The 21,226-nt window shown below is 51.5% G+C and overlaps 1 protein-coding gene and 1 pseudogene across 4 annotated transcripts; both read left to right on the top strand.

Annotated features, from left to right (window-relative positions):
• The first annotated feature begins 363 nt into the window (after positions 1-363).
• On the top strand, positions 364-2,299 carry LOC311579765 (dolichol-phosphate mannosyltransferase subunit 1-like; annotated as a pseudogene). The gene is made up of 2 exons: positions 364-876; positions 2,253-2,299. The product of its transcript is annotated as a dolichol-phosphate mannosyltransferase subunit 1-like (transcript).
• A 9,495-nt stretch (positions 2,300-11,794) lies between these two features.
• On the top strand, positions 11,795-19,625 carry LETMD1 (LETM1 domain containing 1). Of its 3 annotated transcripts, XM_084751499.1 has the most exons (9): positions 11,795-12,085; positions 12,499-12,650; positions 14,720-14,835; positions 15,582-15,664; positions 16,111-16,297; positions 16,403-16,504; positions 16,600-16,752; positions 18,367-18,463; positions 19,418-19,625. In XM_084751499.1, the coding sequence occupies exons 1-9, from the start codon at positions 11,964-11,966 to the stop codon at positions 19,486-19,488; spliced, it is 1,083 nt and encodes a 360-aa protein (XP_084607625.1). In that variant the 5' UTR covers positions 11,795-11,963; the 3' UTR covers positions 19,489-19,625. The 3 variants fall into 3 exon arrangements, with proteins under 3 accessions (XP_084607625.1, XP_084607626.1, XP_084607627.1); XM_084751500.1 differs by lacking the exon at positions 14,720-14,835 and having other exon boundaries at positions 15,616-15,664; XM_084751501.1 differs by lacking the exons at positions 11,795-12,085; positions 14,720-14,835 and having other exon boundaries at positions 12,630-12,650.
• Positions 19,626-21,226: the final 1,601 nt, after the last annotated feature.

Raw genomic sequence — 21,226 nt, 5'->3', positions numbered from 1 at the left:
TCCTTCGGCTAGGTGCTGGGGATGAAGCCGCGTCTCCAGGCTAGGAGGCCCGCGCCCTTCCCACTGAGGCATCTCCCGGGTCCGGCGTCCAGTCTTTCACACGTCCCACGTGCACACCGGAGCGTATGCACGCTGCTTACTGGCTGGAACAGCGCTTTTCAGTAGTGAGCGCTAAATGGAAGACGGGCCTGTCCACACTTCCAGTATTACGAAATGCCATTTCACGGGAAGGAAGCTTAGGGTTGGCAGATGTCGCGCCTCACGACAGGACGAGAGCGCTCGGTGCTTTTGCCCACCTACAACGAACGCCAGCGAGGAGCTTCTCCGAGAGTGCGATCGACTATGAAATTAAAGTCATAGTGAATTCTCCTAAGACCACGGAGGAAAAAGCTGGGCCCCGGAACTGCCTCCATCCACGGGATGAAACACGCCACAGCAAACTATTTCATCATTATGGATGCTGACCTCACACACCACCCCAAATTTATTCCTGAATTTATCGCTACAAGGGAAACGGGGGTGTTTGTGGCTGAGATTTGAAAAGAAAGATATTGAGCCGTGGGGCCAACTTTATAACTCAGGTTTTGCTGAGACCAGGAGTGTGGGACTTAACAGGAAGCTTCAGATTATACCGAAAAGAAGTTCTACAGAAATTAATAGAAAAATGTATCTCCAAAGGCTGTGTCTTTCAGACGGAGATGGTTGTTCAACACAAGACAGGTGAACTGCACCACTGGTGAGGCTCCAACGTCATTTGTCATTTGTCTCGAGTTTATGGTGAGTCCCAGCTGGGAGGAAATGAAACAATCTCTTTCCTGAAAGGGTTATTGACTCTTTGCTGCCACATAAAAGAAATCATTCATTTATGCTTACCGTGTTCATTTCAATTAAAAGTAAGAGAATCCTGGGTCACCTGGTCAATGTCCTCTTAACACACGAGCCAAAGGTAAGGTGCATTCCATTTGGATCTCTTCTCTGGAGAAACTCCCATTTTACATTCCAATATAAGATATAAAGCTCTTGGTTTGATGAGCAATGCCCTCAGTTTTCATGTACACTGTACTGTAGTAATACCTATAAATAAATGTATATAGGTTTTGCATTAAAAAAAAAAAAAGGAAGCTTAGGATTTTCAAGAACCCTGAGAAAATCCTGCGAGCCTTGCTCCTGGGAGGAGAGAGGGCTTGAAAGGCAGGGCTGGTGCGGCATCCATCTTTCACCTTTGTGGGGCCTCCTCCCCCCTTAGCTTCCACCCAGAAATATAAGGACTGAAAGAGACCCTGGCCCTCATGAAGATGGCCATCTCTCAGTTATTTATTATGAATGGAAAAAAAACCCGAAAAAATTAAACTAACTTGGTGGGGGCTGGAAAGATGGCTCAGTGATGAAAAACACTGTTGTTCTTGAAAAGGACCAGCGTTTGGTTGCATGTACCCATGTAACTCCAGCTCCAGGGGACCCAACACCCTCTTCTGGCCTCTAAGGGCACCTGCACTCAGGAGCACAGACCCCCACACAAATAAATGAAAATAAAACAAATCTTTATTGAAATGCTGTACAAAAAAAGTATTTCTCAAAAATTTAAAGTTAATTACCTTTTTTTTTAATTAAAAAAAAAAAAACTTTGTTGGGCATAGGGGTGCACACTGTTAATCCTGCATTTGGGAGGCAGAGGGTGGCTGGGCTCTGTGAATTTGAAGCCAGCCTGGGTGCTTTGGCTGCAAGTATGTAAGTGTACCCCATGTGTGCCTGAGGAGACCAGAGGACAACAGCAAATCCCCCCAGAACTAGAGTTACAAATTGCTGTGAGCTGCCCTGTGGGTGCTGGAAATTGAGCCTGAGTCCTCTGGTAGAACAGCCAGTGCTGTCAACCATGGAGTCATCTCTCCAGCCCCATGTTTTCTTCTTTTTCTTCTTCTTTTCCTCCTCCTCCTTCTAAGACAGGAGCTCTTGAAGCTATGTCCAGGCTTGAACTTGCTATGTAGCGGGGGTAGCCTTGAACTCCTAAGCCTCCCGCCTTTGCCTCCCTAGCACTGGATTTACAGATTTACCCTTCATATGTTTGATTTATTTATGTGTGTGTGTGTGCTTGTGTGTGTAGGCCAGAGGCTGATATTCAGTTACTGTCTCATTTTATTTTATTTATTTTTGAACAGGATCTCTCACTGAACGCAATGCTCACCAACTGGTGAAGACGGCTGCCCAGCGAGACTCAGGGACCCACCTGTCCCATCCCCCGCTGCTGGTTACAGGCTTTATGCTGCCACGCTGGGACTCCTACCGAGCGCTGGAGACCTGAACTCGGCCCTCACACTTGCACAAGAAACGCTGTACCAACTGCATTACCTTGCTAGCCTTCCTGCTTTATTTGATTATTTTATGTGTATGCATGTCTTGTCTGGTTGTGTGTCTGTGCACCATGTGCATGCAGGGCCCACGGAGGCAGAAAGAGGGCACTGGAGTCCATGGAAGTGGAGTCAGAGAGGGATGTGGGTGCTGGGAACTGAACCCAGGTCCTCTGGGAGAGCAGCCAGTGCTCTTAACCTCTGAGCCATCTCTCCAGTCCCCCATTAGCTTAAAAAAAGTATTTGTTAATGTGTGGGTGAGAGTGTGTATGTGTGTGAGAGTGTGTATGTGTGTGTGAGAGTGTGTGTGTGTGAGAGTGTGTATGTGTGTGTGAGAGTGTGTATGTGTGTGAGAGTGTGTATGTGTGTGAGAGTGTGTATGTGTGTGTGAGTGTGTGCATGAGTGTGTGTGTGTGTGCATGAGTGTGTGGACGCTCAGTAGACTGAGGCAGGAGGATTATGAGTTCAAGGCTATTCTGGTCCACATAGCAAGTTCTAGGCCAGCCTGGGCTACTCACTGAGAGCTGTCAAAAGAACCAGGAGAGGTCATGGTGACTCGTACCTATAACCCCAGTATTTGGGGGCCAAGGTACCAGGATGGCCTCTTGTTTGAGGCCAATCTGGACTTCAGTGTGGTTTTTGTCTAAAAACAAACAAAAGACAAAAAAAACCCCACAAGCACATTACCACAATTCTAACAGAACAAACAAAAATTGAGTTTGCCTAGACACTTCGAAGGCCCCAACCCCAACCCCTCAAAACACATCTCAACCTTGGCAATGGTTTTGGGACTGTCCCTGACCCTGACTGTGGTCCAAACAAATTCTGTAGTGTCGGGAAGATACCGCTGAGCCTTGCAAGGAAAGCACATGTTTACCGGGCAGCAATGTAACCCTGTCAAGGACTGACGTAATTGTGGTTTTGCCTTTTTAAAACGCTGGCTATACCCTGAGCTGGAGCATAAGGAGCCGTCTCAGAGACGTGAGTCGGCTCTTGGCCTGGCCACCAATAAAACATGACTGAAAACTTTTAATTGGCTTAATCAGCACGGTTGCCACTAACTGCCTCACGTGGGTCATTTCATAAGCAATCCAAAGAAACAGATTCTGGCTGGGAAAAAAGCTGGCTGTCCTCGTCAGTTTGTTTTTCTCTGTGACTCCTCCCAGCCTGCTTCTAGCTCAAATGTCAAGACTGGCAGGTGTGCGCGAGGAGGCCACACAGGGAAACAAGAGCATGGCGAAGAGCCAAACAGCAAGGAAGCCTCCAGTAGCTCCGCCCAAAGCTGGGAGAGGGCCCCAGGCTGCCTCTGCCTCAGAATGCCGCTGACTGGGGTTCGGTGATTTGGGGGTGGAGTGTGAGACTGGGCATGGGGTTGTTGAAGCTACAGATCTCTCTTCTGGACTCTGAGTCATTGGTTTTTTCTGTCCCGTCCCAGCCCTCAGTTTACCCCAACCCTCACCATCACCTCTGACTCGTTTATCCATCATGTGATCCTGATTTATGAGTAAAGATGGAGACAAAGAAGTTGTTGACGATAAAGGAAACTCCATAATTAATGAAACGTTCACATAGCTTCGCAGACTTTCTGCTTAGTGACCACTCGCCTGTCTAGGCTGTAAAGACAGCAGTGGCTGTTTTCCACCAGTTGTGGCAAGTCTCCTCATAACAGCGCAGACCTTTGAAGGCAGCTGACAAATTAAGTGGGCAAACAACTGAAATACCTACATCCCGGATCCTTAAGCAATTAAAAACTCCTGGCCCCAATCCAGGCAGGCATGGTGGTTCACGTCTTTAATCCCAGCACCTGGGAGGCAGAGGCAGGTGGATCTCTGTGAGTTGGAGGCCAGCCTGGTCTACAAAGTGAGTCCAGAACAGTCAGGGCTACACAGAGAAATCCTGTCTGGAAAAAATGGGGCAGGGGGAGAACTCATAGCCCCTAACACTGCAGGCTACTGTCACTATGGGTTGCAGGACACAGAACATTCAAGTGTGCTGGGGACCCCAGTGCTGGGAAGCCCTCACGGTGCTGGACAGCGCTATGCAGGCTGCTAGGGGCATGTTGTTGTCAGCACTCTTACCCAGCTGTTGACCCTGCGTGTTACACCAGTGACCCTCCAGGTAAGACCAGCAGCGTGACTACTGTCGGGGTAGTAGCCAGCCACCTTCTGATGGACCAAGGCTTGGTCCCCAGGAGGGTATTTGTGCCTGGTGCAGGAGACCTGGTTGAAAGCCTGGAGGAGAAGCTGCTGTTGTTGTTTTGCGGAGGATAAAAGGAGTACTCACCAAATTGCCTTGCAAATATTTAGGTTTACACCCATAAGTCAGTACCACTGTGAGCTTTTGGGGTGGACTGTGGTTACGCAGAGACACATAATTGACTGGCCTAGGTGCTGAGAGTAAGGAGGGCCGATGGAGCACATTTGGTCTTTCCTGAAACCTCAGGAATGTACTTCTCCAAAGCAAAAGTGGATTCTGGGTCCCAACTTCCTTACCGCAGCTTCCAGTCAACTAGTGGCAAGCTCCATGGCTTCCGCTGCGCGCAGTATGTACCAGGGCAGGATGGGAGGCAAACGGCAGCTTGGTGCTACAGGGTACTTAAATCCCTGCGAAAATACACCGCATATGACGAACTAGTAAGCTGACTGTTGGCTTTTGTTTGGGTTTTGGCCGTTGTTAACAAACACACAGCACAGTGCCCAGCCTGGTAGGTGCCTCTTGCTCCCTGAAACCCGACTCAATGGAGTCACATGTGAACCAAAGCTGCTCCCTGGCTCTGCTGAGTCACACAGAGAACTTCCGCTTTCCCCAGACTGCAATCTTGGAGATTCACATCCAGATTCCCCATTCCTCCACAAGAGGTGCTGGCTGGATGCTCAGGAATTCCCCTCCTGAGTCCCGCGCGCCTTCTGGGAACATGAGACACCACGTGTGCTGCAGTCTGTGTCCAAAATAAACTGCCCACACCTGCCATCTCACCCCAGCGGAGGAGGTTTGTGGGCAGACATTTTGGCTCCTCAGGCTGGGCTCTCTCCTCCCCTCCCTCCCCCTGCATGGTGGCCTGAGACCTGCTTCCAATAAACCTGCATTTATATACTATAACCTCGTCTTGCCCTTGGCTCATTCCGTTATTTCAGTCATCTGGTGCCACGACTCGCTAACTGAAATAGCGGAAGGAGTCAATGGCAAGATGGAATTACAGTTGGTGGTGGCGCACGCCTTTCATCCCAGCACTGGGAGACAGAGGCAGGGGGATCGCTGTGAGTTCGAGGCCAGCCTGGCCTACAAAGGGAGTCCAGGACAGCCAGGGCTATGCAGAGAGACCCTGTCTCGATAAACCAAAACAAAACAAAAAGATGGAATTATAGTATATAAAAGCAGGTTTATTGGAAGAAGCTCTCAGCAGCCATGCAGGAGGGAGGGTGGGGAAGGACAGCAGGAGAGAGAGAGAGGAAAAGAGGAGGGGAGGAGGAGAGCAGCGGAGAGAGGCACCCCGAGGATCCGCAATGTCTGGGTTATATAGCGAAGAGCCCCTGGGAAGGGGAAGGCCCCGCCCCTGGACTAGGGAAGGGCAGAGTGTGCCAGCCACGCCCTACAGCAGGTAGGGACCTAGGGATGCCTGAAACAAATGCCTGGGTCACATAGCCAAAACCTGTCTCAGAGCAAAACCAAACAAACCAAACACCAAATGAACAAGCACTGCGCCTAACGAGCTGGACTGAGACGTTTATCTGATGAAGCTCAGATAGCCAGTGTGATTCTACAACCAGCTCCACGGCTGCAGAGGGACGGCTCGGGCCACTCCTGCCCGGCGCAGCGCCTCGCTCCTGTAATTGACTGCACTTGCAGACTAATAATATGGCTAGAAAGCACTAGCCTGGAGGGTCTTTGGCAGCTGCCCAAGGGATTCCGAGCAAAGACTAGTGAGGTCAAAGCCTTCGGAAGCAACAGGCACCTGCAGGCAATCATACAAACTCCTGGTGGCAGGGGACTGGCCTAAGTACTTTACCTGTATTAACGCCGCCAGCCCTGTGAGATGCCCCCCCCCAGCACCCCCCTCCCCCCCCCCCCGTCACGCTCACCCTAAGTGTGTGGGACACCGGAAAGCCTAAGGACCCTGAACAAAGTTACCACAGCCAAGAAGTGACCGGTCTCGGTCAGGCTGGAGGTGCCACGGTGCACAAGAAGGACAGTTTTCCGTGGCTGCCCCACAGGTCACAGGGACGCTCCTAGATGGCCCTGGCCACCTCCCCTTCCATATGTTTGTGTTCGCTGCCCAAAATCACACCGTCGTCGACAAGCAAAGGACAACAGAGTGTCTCCAGTTCACCCAGAGAAACCCAATTTTTATCCTGAGGATGCCCTTCCAAATAGCCCTCGGCCGGAGAGCCGGAATGGACAAGTAATCAGAAGGTGAGGTAGCAAACAACTGAGTTTTCAAAGTCCTCTTTAGTCCCAGTACAGAGGCAGGTAGACTGAGGTCTGCATAGTGGGGTCCGGGACAGTCAGTCAAGGCTACACATAAAGACACCCCCCCCCCTAAAAAAGGAAGAGACTTATAAAGCCGCAAAGATGAGGTACATCCACTGTGGGCAAGATACCCTATAGAAACGTCCCGAAGGAAGCCTGGAAGGCTTAGGGCCAGGGCTGCATCGACAGTCCAACGAACAGGAGGCCTTCCAAGGGGCTGTGTCCACGCCCCCCTCTGAGCTGGAGTGGCCAGTTATGGATACTTGTGTCTCCCTCTGCGCCCAAACTTGAGATGCTAAAACAGAGTGACTGCTGTGAAAGAATAGCCTGGGCTACATAGTAACACCATCTAATAACAAAGAAACTAAATTGCCTGCCTTGACTCTGCTCTTCAAAATGCTGGACTGCCAGGCCCAGATCGCATGTGGACCATCTCTCCTGTCCTCACATGGTCACTCACCTCAACTGAACGTGTGAGCTCTCAGAGAATGGCCTGACAGGTGTTCACCTTTGTTTTCCTGAAACCTAGCAGAACAGCTGTAGAGCAGGCCCTCACCCAGATGAAGACCGAACAGCAAAAGCTCATGGTGAGCCAGGAGTGAGTAAATAGGCCTGAGGTAGCTCAAGCTAGCTCCAACTCATGCTATAGCCAGGGATGACCTTACACTTCGTGCCTCTGTCCTCACCTCCCCAGGGTTGAAACTACTACCTGCACCGCCACGCCCAGGGTCTACACGTGGGAGGGAACCCGGGGCTCCCTGCGGCCTGGCACACACATCTTCAGCTGGTTCCTACTGATGCCTCCTAAGTCTGGGACTATTTAAGGACAACATTTGAGGGCCGGAGAGATGGCTCAGTGATTAAGAGCCCTTGGTGCTCTTGCAAAGAACCAGAGTTCGGCTCTATACAGTGGCTTACACACAGCCTTCTGAAACTTTAGGGATCTGGCACCCTCTTCTGGCCTCCTGGGGGGCTGCACTCACGCCACAGTGCACCTGTGGAGGGCAGACGGTAACATTTCCTCCCACCATGTAAATCTGGGAGGGAAGTGTCCTTATCCGCTGATCATCTTATTGACCTCTGTCTCTTATTTTACTTTTGACTTTTTTGAGACAGAATCTTGCTATGTGGCACTGACTGGCCTGGACTTTGCTATGTAGACCAGGCTAGCCTGGAACTCAGGTGCCTCTGCCTCCTGCATGCTAGGATTAAAGGTGCGCATGACCATGCCCATTTCTCTCTTCTAAAAGCATCTAGTTGTTAATTTTTTTTTTTTGAGACAGGGTTTCTCTGTGTAGCCTTGGCTGTCCTGGACTCACTTTGTAGACCAGGCTGGCCTCGAACTCACAGCGATCCACCTGCCTCTGCCTCCCGAGTGCTAGGATTAAAGGCATGCACCACTATGCCCAGCTCCCAGGTGTTAATTTTTTTTAATATTTAATTTTAATTTATGTGCGTGGTGTGTGGACATCAAATTTTGGAGTTACAGACAGTTGTGAGCTGCCATGTGGGTGCTGGGAATTAAACCCGGGTCCTTTGGAAGAGCAGGCTGTGCTCTTAACCACTGAGCCATCTCTCCAGCCACCAGGTGTTAATTTTTTTTAAATGCTTTTTTTTTTTTTTTAAATCGTGCACTGGCGTTGTGTGAGGGTTGGAGCCCATGGAACTGGAGTTACAGATAGCTGTGAGCCGTCATGTGGGTGCCGGGAAGTGAACCCACATCCTCTGGAAGAGCAATCAGTGCCCTTAATCACTGGCCCATCTCTCCAACCCTGGTTGTTTGTTGACTTTTTTTTCAAGACAGGGTTTCTCCGTGTAGCCCTGGCTGTCCTGGACTCGATTTGTGCTGATCCTGGAGCTCAGCCAGCCAGCCTGAAAGGTGAGCCTATCCTGGAGATCATGTCACACATGTATGTCTACTTACATATATAAATATATGTGTTTAGAGATATTTTCTAACGAATGTTATTGTTGTTATGCAAAAAAGCCATTTTTTGTGTCTTTGAGTGAAGGTCCTTGTCTTAGTTTCTACTGCTGTGAAAACACCATGACCAAGGCAATTTATACTAGAGACAGTTTACTGAGGTTCAGTTTCCGAAGGCATGTCTACCGCCATCATGTTGGGGAGCACGGCGGCAGGCAGGCATACCCCGGAGCAGTGGCTGAGAACTCATCCTTGACCCACAAGCAGGAGGCAGAGAAGGAGCAGCAGGAATGACGTGGGGCCGACCCAGTGACACACGTGCTCCAACAAGGCTGCCCTTCCTAGGCCTTCCTGACCAACTGGGGACCAGTGTTCACATACATCATCCTATGGTGGCCGTTCTCAGTCCACCACAGTCCTACGTAACCAGGCTTGCCTCAAACTTACTGTGTAAGAGAAAATAACCTTCAACTTCTGGTTTTCACCTTCACCCACCAAGTGGCAGGATGACAGATGTGCACCACCACACCTGGATTTACGGGGGCCTGGAGGCTGAGCTCAGGGCTTCCTGCTCAACAGAGAAAGCTATCAACTGGTGTCCCAACCTGCTGGGTTGTCCTCTTTGTGATAGTCTTCTGTAGCCCAGGCTAGCCTTGACTTCCTTCTGTGGCTGATGCTGTCATAACAGCTAACCCTCTCGCCACAGCCCCCTAGTGAGGGTGTCAGGCACCCGCTGCCATGCACAGGCAGCTTAGGTTGTTAACGAGTCTCAGGGTATATGTCACATCATTTCCACAGTAACCTAAGTTGTTTTAGCTGTTTTTTTCAGCACCAGGGTCTGAAACCATGTACTATGTATGGAAAGAAGATGCACTATGATACCCAGCTGTGCTTTTTAAAGTCCATGCCACACTCACACAGTCTACCTATGTATGTATCAGTCATCTGTCATCTAACCCTTTGACAGCATGTAATGGTTTATTGGAAGTAATACAAACAAAATCATTTAGTAGTTTATTTTGTTTTCATGGCCTTACAGAAACACGTCAGCTCTCAAAGCCAGCTGACAGTTAAGCGGCTTCTCTCTTTTCAGGGTTTGTACCTTCCTTTCTCGAGCTGGCCCACTGCTGCAGCGACACAAAGACAGCCACTTTTATGTGTTTCTCGAGCTGGCCCACTGCTGCAGCGACACAAAAACAGTCACTTTTATGTGTTTCCAAACAAAATCATTTTCTGCTCCGACCTTAGCGAGTTGTTCATATACACGCAGCACAGCCATGCATTTTCTCTTTTTCTGCCATGCACTTTCTTATCTTTCTGCCTCGGAAATGCTGGATATCGACAGATGGCAACCCCAATGCCACAGGGCCGTGGGCATGTTGTTCATGTTACAGCAGCCACTCCTGGGGACAATCGATCCACAGTTGGGGATGCTTTTTTTTTCTGCACTGTTTTAATACTTCCAGGGAAAAAAGCAAAGAATAAATGGCTTAGACCACTGTGTAGCCTCTATTTTAAAAATGAAATACAAGGCCTGGAGAGATGGAACAGAAGTTAAGGACAGACTCCTCTTCCAGAGGACGTGAGTTCAATTCCCAGCAACCACATGGTGGCTCACAACCATCTAAAAATGAGATCTGGTGCCCTCTTCTGGCATCCAGGTGTACACAATAATAAATACATCTTTTTCAAAAATTGAAATACAACTTAAAAAAAGCTCTAACCACCTACCCCCTTGCCCAACACAACAACCAGTTGGCAATAATAATTTGGGGGCTACTTAAAGCCCTTTTGAGTCTTAAAAAAAAAAAAAACCAACTCTCTAATAGCATTCGATCATGTACTCTTTTCTTCCTAGACACAAGGGCTCTCCTCCCCACTAGCCTTTTGTTGTAACAGACATGGATCCCTCTGACCCAGTAACTGGCTAACTTGGCTAGACTGGCCAGCAGGTGCCAGGGCGCCTCCTTCCTGCGGACGGGGGCGGACGTTCCCCTTTGCCCTACCCGGGTCACAGGCGCGCACCGTCATGCCCAGAGTTTGACATGGGTGTCAGGGATCAAACCCGGGCCCTTGTGCTCACACAGCACGTTGTGCCGCACGGAGCGCCTTCCCTGTAGTTTGCTTTTCCAGGCAGCGCCTTTGCATTTCTCTTACAAAACCGCCTGTGAATCTGCCCTCTCCTCTCTCCTGGGGGTTCTTCTGTTATTGTACCGGGCGCCCTGGCGCGGTAGTTGAGAACACCTAGAAGCTACCCGAGAACGGAGAGACACCATCTTTCGGTCACTTTCTCTCCTCCCTCCCTCCCCTCCCCAGCACTTGCAGAGCTCACAGCTTTTGCAGCCGGGTTACAAAACCACCAGCCCTCCTAACGTTAAGACGTTTTTCCCGGCGTGGCAGCTTCTGCAAACATCCTCGGATCGTCACAGAATTCTTATAACACAGGGGCACAGGAAGCAACACCCAGGGGGCATGGCCAAGGTCCCCACGCGCTGAGGCAAACGGCAGTGCGGAAACCTGGCGTCAGATGCCGGTTTCCGCCTGCTCCGCGTCGGATAAAAACGCCAACGGGCACAACAGGGCCGTTAACCCCCGCAGGCAGCCACACGCCTGGAGACCCTTCCTAGTTCCAAGCAGTCGGTTACCCAAAGATACCCAGTGCGCACCTACGGGGGAACCCGAGGACCAGAGAGCGAGGGTCCGGGACCCGGCGGACAGTGCCTGCTCCGCTCGCCGCCACTAGAGGGCGCCGCGCCGCCCCGCTCCCCCGCCCACGCCGTCGGGGCTGCCGCCCGGGGCGCCCGCAGAGGTCAAGGGCAGCGCCCGCCAGCCCCGGGTTCCCCAGGGACCCGGCGAGGACCCGGGGCCCATCAAGGAGACGGCGTCCTCGGGCTGCCCAACGCGGCGGCCTCGAGCCGAGCCGTGCTCCCTCGGGGCGGCCGGCTTCCGGTCCCGCAGGCGGAAGCGGCGCCACCGCATCCGATCCTCGCGAGCCCGCCCTCTCCCAGGCTCGTCCAATCCGCGTCCTCCATCCGCGAGAGCCCGCCCTCTCCCAGGCTCGTCCAATCCGCGTCCTCCATCCGCGCGAGCCCGCCCTCTCCTAGGCTCGCCCCAGGCTCCGGGCTCCCCGTCGGCGCGGAGGGACGGTGCGTGCGTCCTGCGTGGGGGGCGCGCTCTGACCCGGCGACGACCTCTCTCCCTCCCTCCCTCCCTCCCTCGCTGCGAAGATGGCGCTGTCCAGGGTGTGCTGGGCTCGCGCTGCTCTGTGGGGTTCGGCCGTCGCCCCCGGACCCTTCGTCACTCGCAGGCTGCAGCTGGGTCGCTCTGGCCCCGCGTGGCGAGCCCCTCGGTGAGGGCCCTGGAGCGAGCAGAGCGTTTTTAGACGTAGAAGCCCTTGCAGAGGCTCAGCCTCCGCTGCTCGGGGTCCTGCGCCCTGGCCCCCCGGGGTTTTGCGTTTTCCACGCGGGATCCCTCTGGTCGTCCGTGCGCATCCTGGCTCCGTCTTTTCCGCTCCCCTTTCCCATGGCCACGGCTTAAGCCTGCGCTCCGCTGGCGCCGCGGGCTTTGCGCACAACTCCGTGCTCAAAGCGGTCCATCTTTTTCTTGCACCTGACCTGCCCCTCTCAGACCAAAGAGCTTTGCTTTTCAGAAGTTTCAGAGTCTTGGTAATCGTTCTCAGAAACTTTGTGTTTTACAGGAGGGGGCCTTGGTGCGCAGTGGCTTCTACTAGTCCGCAGATAGTCTCTTTGGTCTTCCTTGTAGGCCTTCAAAGCTCCACCTTTCCCCAAAGGCAGACGCGAAGGACTTGATTTCTTACGTGGTGGCCAAGACAAGAGACATCAGTGGAACGTACCACCGTTTCCTGGGTCGTCATTTTCCCCGCTTCTACGCCTTGTACACGGTCTTCATGAAAGGTAAACGCTGAAGTAGAAATCCCCAAACCAGCGTTAGACAGTTCCAGTCAGGGAGGTCTCGGCCTGTTGTGCTGCAGGGATGTGAGTTGGGATGCACTCTCTTTCCCATCTGGACCGAGCACTAATTCTTACAAATTGACACCTCTCAGATATCTGGAAAGATGTTGTGGTAGCCAGCTTCTGACATCACAGGAGAGAGTAGAGGATATAAACATTTGTAATTTCCTTAGAAGTTCCTTGCCCTGCACAAGAGCAGGGAACTGTGGCAGTGTGAACCCGACCCAGAGGTTTATCTGTTATAAGAAAACGTGGTCTAACTGGGGCGTGGTGGCTCGTTCTTGTAATCCCAGGATGATGGATGTGAGTTCGAGGCCAGCCTGGTCTACAAAGTGAATCCAGGACAGCCGAGGCTACACCGGGAAACCCTGTCTGAGGCGGGAGGGGAGAGGGGAGGGAGGGAGAAAGAAAAGAAAAGAAAAAGAAGGAAAATGTGATCTAAATGCGAATCCCATGGCCAACTCAGGCGACTTGTAGTGGAAAGATACAGCATATGCTGGATTTTGGAATGTTTTGGTTCAAAGTGGAAGTCCACTAGTTATGATGAAATGGCATCTAATGTCACATGACCACTCTGGAACCAGAAAGCCCAATTCCAGTCCCCTTTGTGACTTACTGACTGCACTTGCACTAGTGACCCTGACTGTTTGCCCCTTTGGTTTCTTATCTATAAAATAGTAATAGGAACTAGGAACTATTGATTACCTAGTTGTGAATATTTTGAATTTATCTAGAAAGGGTATCTTGTAGCCCAGGCTGGCCTCTGGCTTCCTGTGTAGTTGAGGGTGACCTTGAACTTCTGATCTCCCTGCCTTCACTTTCTGAGTGCTGGGCCACCACAGCTAATGGATGGCTTAACTCAACAGGTGTGAAGTGCTCAGAGCACGCCTGCTCTGTCTTAGCCTGACATCTCTGTAGTAAGTGCTCACTGTGCACAAATAATTGCTATTATTATAGTCTATTCTTCTATCCACTATTAAAAGAAAATAGAATGTTATAAGCTCTTGAATATTATTACAATTATTTGGAGCTTCATGTCCTTAAATTTTTACCTACCTTTATCCAAAAAGTGGATGTAAGCTGGGGTGCCTCGCTGGCCATGGGGGTTCAGTGTCTACAGTTCTACAGCTCAATATCTCAAGGCAGGAGCATCAGGAGTTCAAGGCCAGCGTCAGCTATATAGCAGGATCCTGTGAAAACAAAACAAGAACCCTCTCCAAACAAAATAGTTAATGACCACCAGTCATATATACATATATGTACATATGTGTACGTGTGTGTGTGTGTGTGTATATATATATATATATATATATATATATATATATATATATATATACATACATACATACATACATACATACCCTGTGTTATTTGAGGCCAATCCAGAGAACCTTTTGTTCATAGATAGGGAAGCATTAAGAAGACTTTATTCACTGTATTTGTATGACTGCTCTGCCTGGATGTGTGTCATGTGCTTGTCCAGTCCTCTTGGATGTCAGAAAGCATTAGGTGTGGAACATGAGTTGTGGATGGTTGTGAACCACAGTATGGGTGCTGGGAATTGAACCAGGGTCCTCTGCAAGAGCAGTTAAGTGTTCTTAGCCTCTGGGCCATCTCTCTAGCCCCGGAAGCATTTCTAAAAACTAGGTAAATGAAAGGATTATCACAGGATGAAGATTCAAAATGGAATCATAGCAACATGTCAGATTATGCAACTTATAAACATGTCCCAGAAAGCAGCAAGTTACTCTCTGGTTAGGGAGCACATAGGGTTAACTGACCATGATGCCCTGGGGTTAAGGGAGCTCCACAGCAGATGCAGCTGGGCTGGGTACCGAGCTGGTGGGGAGGATGGGGTGGGCTAAGGCCATTCAGGCTTCCTGGTTGACAGCGTTTCTGTGCCGCGCCGGGGAGGGACCAGTGTGTGCATGTGCGTGAACACAGCGTAGGAAGCGACGGTGAGAGTCTAACTGGGGTAACGCCACGTTCTGTCCTCCGCTTTAATGGGGCAGGAATACAGATGTTATGGGCTGATGCCAAACAGGCTAGAAGAATAAAGAAAGATATGCGGAAGCGTAATATAAAGTTTCATCAACTTTCTTACCGGGACATGGAGCACTTGAGACAGGTATGGGCCAGCGCTAACGTCCACCGCTTCATGGTGAGGTCATTAACTGAGATCTCAAGCTTGTTCCTTTCCATTCCTGTACATCGTCAGTCACACGGCTCCCCTTTGCCATGACGACATCCAGTTATTTGTCAGAACTGGGTTCGTTGAGACTGTCACAACAGAGCTATATAGAATTTCTGGCTTACTTTCTGGTTAAATTTTTAAGTAAATAAAACCAAGTTGGTTTTAACATCCAAAGATCTGCACCGAGGGCTGGAGAGATGGCTCAGCAGTTAAGAGCACTGACTGTTCTTCCGGAGGACCTGGGTTCGATTCCCAGCACCCACATGGCAGCTCACGGTTGTCTATAGCGCCAAGATCTGACACCCACAGATATACATGCAGGCAAACACCAATGCACATTTAAAAAAAAATCTGCCCCGAGCTGTGGGGGGAGCAGGAAAGTGTTTGGCCATAAGCTGTCAGGCAGTTGAAGCTGAGATAAGAGTCCCGGACACATCCTCCAAGCCCGACCGAGTTCACTGAGGGTTCTGAGGGGAGGCCAGCCCTGTGCTCAGTGTTTGGAAAACAAAGCTAACATCTGCGGCTCTACCCTCAGGGACTCACCATTAGAAGGCAGGAAGGAGCTTGGGCCTTTTTCTAGGCTGTAGTAAAAGTTCACTGAAGAGCGAGTGGGTGGAGGGATTGTCCGGGTAGCAAGAACTCACTGTGTGAGAATGGTGCCTGTGTTTGCTTCTGCCTAGTTCCGTCGGGATGTGACCAAGTGTCTGTTCATAGGTGTTGTTTCCATACCACCCTTTGCCAACTACGTGGTCTTCTTGCTCATGTGAGTATGCACCGCACCGGCAGCCGGAAACTGTGGCTTGCTTTTAAAAAGGCATTATTATTTTATGTGTGTGGATGTTTGGCCCACATTTATATATATGTCCACACCACATGTGTATCTATCTGGTGCACACAGGCCAGAAGAGTGTGTCAGATTCTTTGGAACTGGAGCTACAGATGTGAGCCACTCTATGCATGCTGGGTACTGAAGCTGGGTCCTTTGCCGGCTTTCGTTCAGAAAGGCACGGTACCTGGATGCTGCACTCAGGCTTCCTCCCCAGTCATGCCCGTGACACCGCTTGAGGCCGGCCGAGACACGGGGAGGCCTGCAGGAGAAACACTGTTGTAGGGAAGCGCCCTGGGGTCCATGTCTGCCAGAAGCCTGACTGGCCAGCTCTGAAGGATGCCACTTCCAGAAAGAGACTTTGTGATCCTTTTTCCTTTTAGGTACCTGTTTCCTAGGCAACTGCTTGTCAAGCACTTCTGGAGCCCCAAACAACAAGTTGACTTCTTAGACATTTATCACAGTCTCCGGAAGCAGTCCCACTCAGATGTCATCACTCACTTAGGAAGGGTCAGCGCCGCTGTTTCTCATGAGAGGCTTCGGTGGCGTCTGACAGACCTGTACACCAAGGTACCTCTTCTCCAGCCACGGCTCTGGAGGTCACTGGCTCTACAGCTGGCTAAGAGCAGCTCATCTGGGCCTTTCTAAATTCTCCCCACTTCTCACCTCCTTAAGGTGCAGAATGGTACCCACCCAGCCGCGCATGACGTCCTGCCTCTCAGAGAGTGCTTCTCTACCCATCCCCTGGGCTTGAGTCACCTCCAGGCTCCTCAAATGGTGAGCACTTTGAGGCCCTTTGCGTCCACAGGCTCGCCACATATGAGGCTGTAAAGTAAAACTACTCACCACCTTGCTGCCTTGCTGTGTCACAGAAAGCTCTGAGCCGGGCCGTGCTCCTCACACCGCACCTGCCGCCTCCCTTGCTGAGATGGCGTCTGAAGAATCACGCCGCTGTGATTCACCAGCTGGACAGGGCTCTGGCAAAGCTGGGGATTGGCCAGCTGACTGCTCAGGAAGTGAAATCGGTAAGAGGTTGACTGCAGTGTCGGACAGGGCGCAGGGTGGGCTGGGCGCTGGCTGCAGGCCCTCTCTGATTTGGGTTGTTTTAGTTTGTTTTGATACAAGGTCTCACTATGTAGCCCTGGCTGGCTCTCTTTGTAGATGAGGCTGGCCTGGAACTAGGTGCTAGAACCACAGGCTCATGGTGACACACTGAGCCCTCCCCCATCTCGTGTAGTGCAGGCTGGGCCTCCCCCATCTCACGTAGTACAGGCTGGCCCTCCCCCCCATCTCACGTAGTGCAGGCTGGCCCTCCCCCATCTCACGCAGTACAGGCTGGCCCTCCCCCCATCTCACGCAGTGCAGGCTGGCCCTCCCTCCATCTTACGTAGTGCAGGCTGGCCCTCCCCCATCTCACGCAGTGCAGGCTGGCCCTCCCTCCATCTTACGTAGTGCAGGCTGGCCCTCCCCCCATCTCACATAGTGCAGGCTGGCCCTCCCCCATCTCACGTAGTGCAGGCTGGCCTCGGACTTGAAGCGGTCCTCCTGCCGCAGTCTCCCAAGTGTTGGAACTCCAGGCAGAGCCACTATACCTGCCTCCAAGTTCTGTCATTTTATTTCTGTGGATTTTTTTCTTAATGTGCATAGATAGTGGGGATGAGTTAAAAACAAACAAAAACACCAAGACCCCGGGCAGGCTGTGATGGCACATGCCTGTGACCCTGGCACTTGAGAGGAGTCCCAGGACAGCCTGTTTTTAAAAACAACTCAAGCCAGGTGTGGTGGTACCTGCCTTTAATCCCAGCACTCAGGGAGGCAGAGGCCAGCCTGGTCTACAAAGTGAGTCTACAAGCCTAGGCTGTTACACAGAGAAACCCTGTCTCAAAAATCCAAAATAAACAAACAATTCAAGAACACTGTATTTAGTTAGGTGTGCAGGTATATCAGGCAGCTTTTCATCACTGCAACAAATACCTGAGCACAGCAACTTTAAAAAGGGCAAAGTTTTGTTTTTTTTGTTTTTTGACTCACAGTTTTGGAGGTTTGGTCCTGATCAGTTGGCCCTGCTGGGTTTGTGCAGGGATAAAGCAGTGCACCCTGGGAGTGTGTGGTGAAGCAAAGCTGTGCATCTCCTGGCAGCTGGGAAGTGAGGGGCAGGAAGAGGAGGGCTAGCATCACGCACCCTCCAAGGACACCTGCTCTGCCCGGAGCCCTCTCAGCCGCCTCATCTTCAGTTCCTCCTTACATCTCAGTAGCACAGCAAGCCGAAGCTGTTGGGAACCTGGCTAGGCTTTTCCTGGGATGTGTCTGTAGGCCTGGTGCACGCTGCATGAGCTCTCCACCAGGGAGCTATGCTTTTAACCTGGCTAAGCCGTGGCTGTGTGGGCCTTGTCGGGATGCCGCGACAGGCCTCCTGGCCTACCCTCCACAGTTTGCATGGCACGGTGGGGGAGCCGTGGCTGGAGAAAGGCGTGGCTGGGGAAGAGGTACCTTGGTGCACAGGTCTGTCAGATGCCACCGAAGCCTCATCAGAAACAGTGGCGCTGACCCTTCCTGTGGGGGTGAGGACCCTGCACCTGTGGACTCCTGTTTTTGTGGCACACTGATTACTGAGGATGTTTCTCTCCTGGGTGCTGCAGGCTTGCTATCTTCGTGGCTTGAATTCTACCCATATTGCTGAAGACAGATGTCGGACCTGGCTGGGAGAGTGGCTGCAGATATCCTGCAGCCTGAAAGGTGAGGCAGACTCTGGCTGTGCCGCTGAGATCTAGGCTTTAAAACAAAACAAAACTGCAACAAGAGCCAAACAAACGTGGGCTCACTGTGCAGCTCTGGCTGGTTTGAAACTCACTATGTATCTTGCAGCTCTCCTCCTGTCTCTACTTCCCACTTGCTGGGATAATAGGCCCAGCTCGGCTTTGTGTTTTACTCCAGGATTACTTGCTTGAGTATTGTGAAGCTTTTTTTTTTTTTTTTTGGTTTTTCCAGACAGAGTTTCTCTGTATAGCTCCGGCTGTCCTAGACTTGCTTTGTAGACCAGGCTGGCCTCAAACTCAGGGAGCCTGCTGCCTCTGCCTCCCAAGTGCTGGGATTAAAGGCGTGCGCCACCACTGCCCAGCTGAGTACCATGAAGCTTTTACATAGCATATACTTGTAACTCAAGTGTCTGCTCCATGTGTAGGCAATGCCTGGATCGTGAAAGACAAAAGGCTTGCTGCTCCTCTGCAGCGCTGCATCGCCTGGGTGCTGCTGGCGTTTGCTTAGGGTGTATGCCATGCTTAACACGATACTTAGCAAGTATGCTTGCCTGTACCCAGTCCATGCCAGCCACGCCCTCTTGTCTCCAGGGTGCCAAGCAAAAGCTATCACCAGACATTGCCAAGCATTCCTGAGCATGGAGGGTGGTGAGGGGAGAGGGACAGAAGTGTCCCAGGTGAGAAGTCCCAAAGTTGAGCAGTGTCCTTACAGCACCAACTTCCACCGTGAGGTGACCGCCGTCACATGCGAGAAGATGTAGTGGATGTGACTAAGCAGAGGAAAGCATTCATACAGAGGCTGGGCCAAAACGGGGCCATAGAGCAGAGTCCTGCTGTGTCCTCCCCAGCCCTGGCTCCCTGCCTCCGGGCAAGGCACCAAGGCAGTTAGGAGGCCACTGTGCCTGGCATCCGCTAACCCTGATGGTGTTTGCAGAAGCCGAGCTGTCCCTCCTGCTGCACAACGTGGTCCTGCTCTCCACCAACTACCTTGAGCCCAGGCGCTGAGAGAACATGCAGAGCAAGACACTGTCCTGCAGTCGCACAGACAGCAGTGTGGGACCAAACAGCACTTGTCAGCACTCTGTGTGCACTGTTAGCGTGGGACGCAGAGGAGCACGCCACCCACCTGGGAGCTATAGACATCCCCTCACGGCTTGAACCTAACCCACGCGTGGCACCCTCCCCTCCCTAACCTGGAGCCGGCAAGCATCTCTGGTACTAGAGGTTTGTTGTGATGTAACAGTAAGGTCCTGTGAAGTCAGCTCTTGCTCAGGTGGGGATCATGTGGCCTGAAATCCATGACCACCACGGTTTGTTTTGTTGTTAAATTATTTTTTCCTGAGATGAGCCTTGTTGCCCAGGGTGGCTCAAATCCCTCAAGGGATCCTCCCCCCTCAGGCTCTTGGGTACTGGGATGAAGCTCCTATCACACTGGCCTCACTGCTGAGCTCTCCACAGCTGTGGGAGAGGCTTTGATGGTGGTTTTCTTTTCTCTTTTTTGGTTTTTCGAGACAGGGTTTCTATGTGTAGCCTTGGCTGTCTTGGACTCGCTTTTGTAGGGTCAGGCTGGCCTTGAACTCACAGCGATCCACCTGCCTCTGCCTCCAGTTTAGTGGTGGGTTTATTGAGACCCCCGTGTCTCATATAGCTAAGTCCTGGTCTTCCCACCACAACCTCCCGGCCTGAAGCTCCTCACTGACCTCTGAGGTATTGTCTTGAGGAGCCGGGAACTGAGGAGGCTTGGCTGTGCAGGTGCTCCCTGCTGAGTGTGTCTGGTGCCAAGAACCGTGCTGCTCAGCCCGCAGCGCTAACACCTGTGCCTGCGCCTTGATGCCCTGCTAGTGTTTTCTTACCCCCGCCCCCCTTCCCTCTTTGGCCTTTTTGAGATAAGAGTCTTATGTAGCCCACTGGCCTCCAGTTCCTGGCAATCCTGATAGACAATTCTGCCACCTGGGGCTGGGAATAGAGGCACGAGCCACTATGCCTGGCCTATCCTTTTTGATGGGACCAAAATTAGGGATGTTTTTCCTCTTTACTAGCATGGACTATCCTTTTATTGTTATCTGAACCTTTTTTTAAAAAATAATTTATGGGAACATTCTAAAGAAGGTGAAAAGGAATGGCTGATTGGCCCTTCCTCTACGTTTGTCCCCAGTGTCTTAATTTCCCGGCTGTCGCCCAGCCCCTAAGGACCTTACATGTTTGCTACCTCGGCTCTGTTGCACTAAGCCACCCGTAACCAGCAGTGGTGCCTGCCTTTAGGCCAGGGGTCAGAAGACGGTGAGGCACTAATTACTGCCTGGCCCTGGGAGACCATATTTGCACCAAGATAGCAAGCTGGTTTTAACTGTTGTGTACATCTATGCCCTGTAGTTTTGTCATAACTTACTGTAAATGCATGAAGCGCTGTTTTTAAACCCAAGTAAAGACTGCCTGAAACCGGTTTTGGGGAATTACTTACGCACACTCATATTCCTAAGGCTTCTTTCGTAAGACTGACGTAAACTAACGGCTGCTGAGCTGGCTGGACCAGGAGGTTCTTGGGAGGGGCTGTTCCACGTCATCTACTAGACACTGCAGGATAGCAGCCAGGCTAGAGGAGCGCAGCAGCAGGGGCTCACAGGACAGGCTTTTGGGGCTTCAAACACAAGAAGCTGCGTCTCTGTTTATTCCATGTAACAGCGCGAGAAGCACCTCTCTTACCAGCCCACCGCACCTGCTAAGATACACAACACTGCACCAG

Source organism: Acomys minous (assembly GCF_964271855.1).
Source record: "Acomys minous genome assembly, chromosome: 12".
In the NCBI taxonomy this organism is placed as follows: domain Eukaryota; kingdom Metazoa; phylum Chordata; class Mammalia; order Rodentia; family Muridae; genus Acomys; species Acomys minous.
This window is presented reverse-complemented; position numbering and strand designations above follow the sequence as displayed.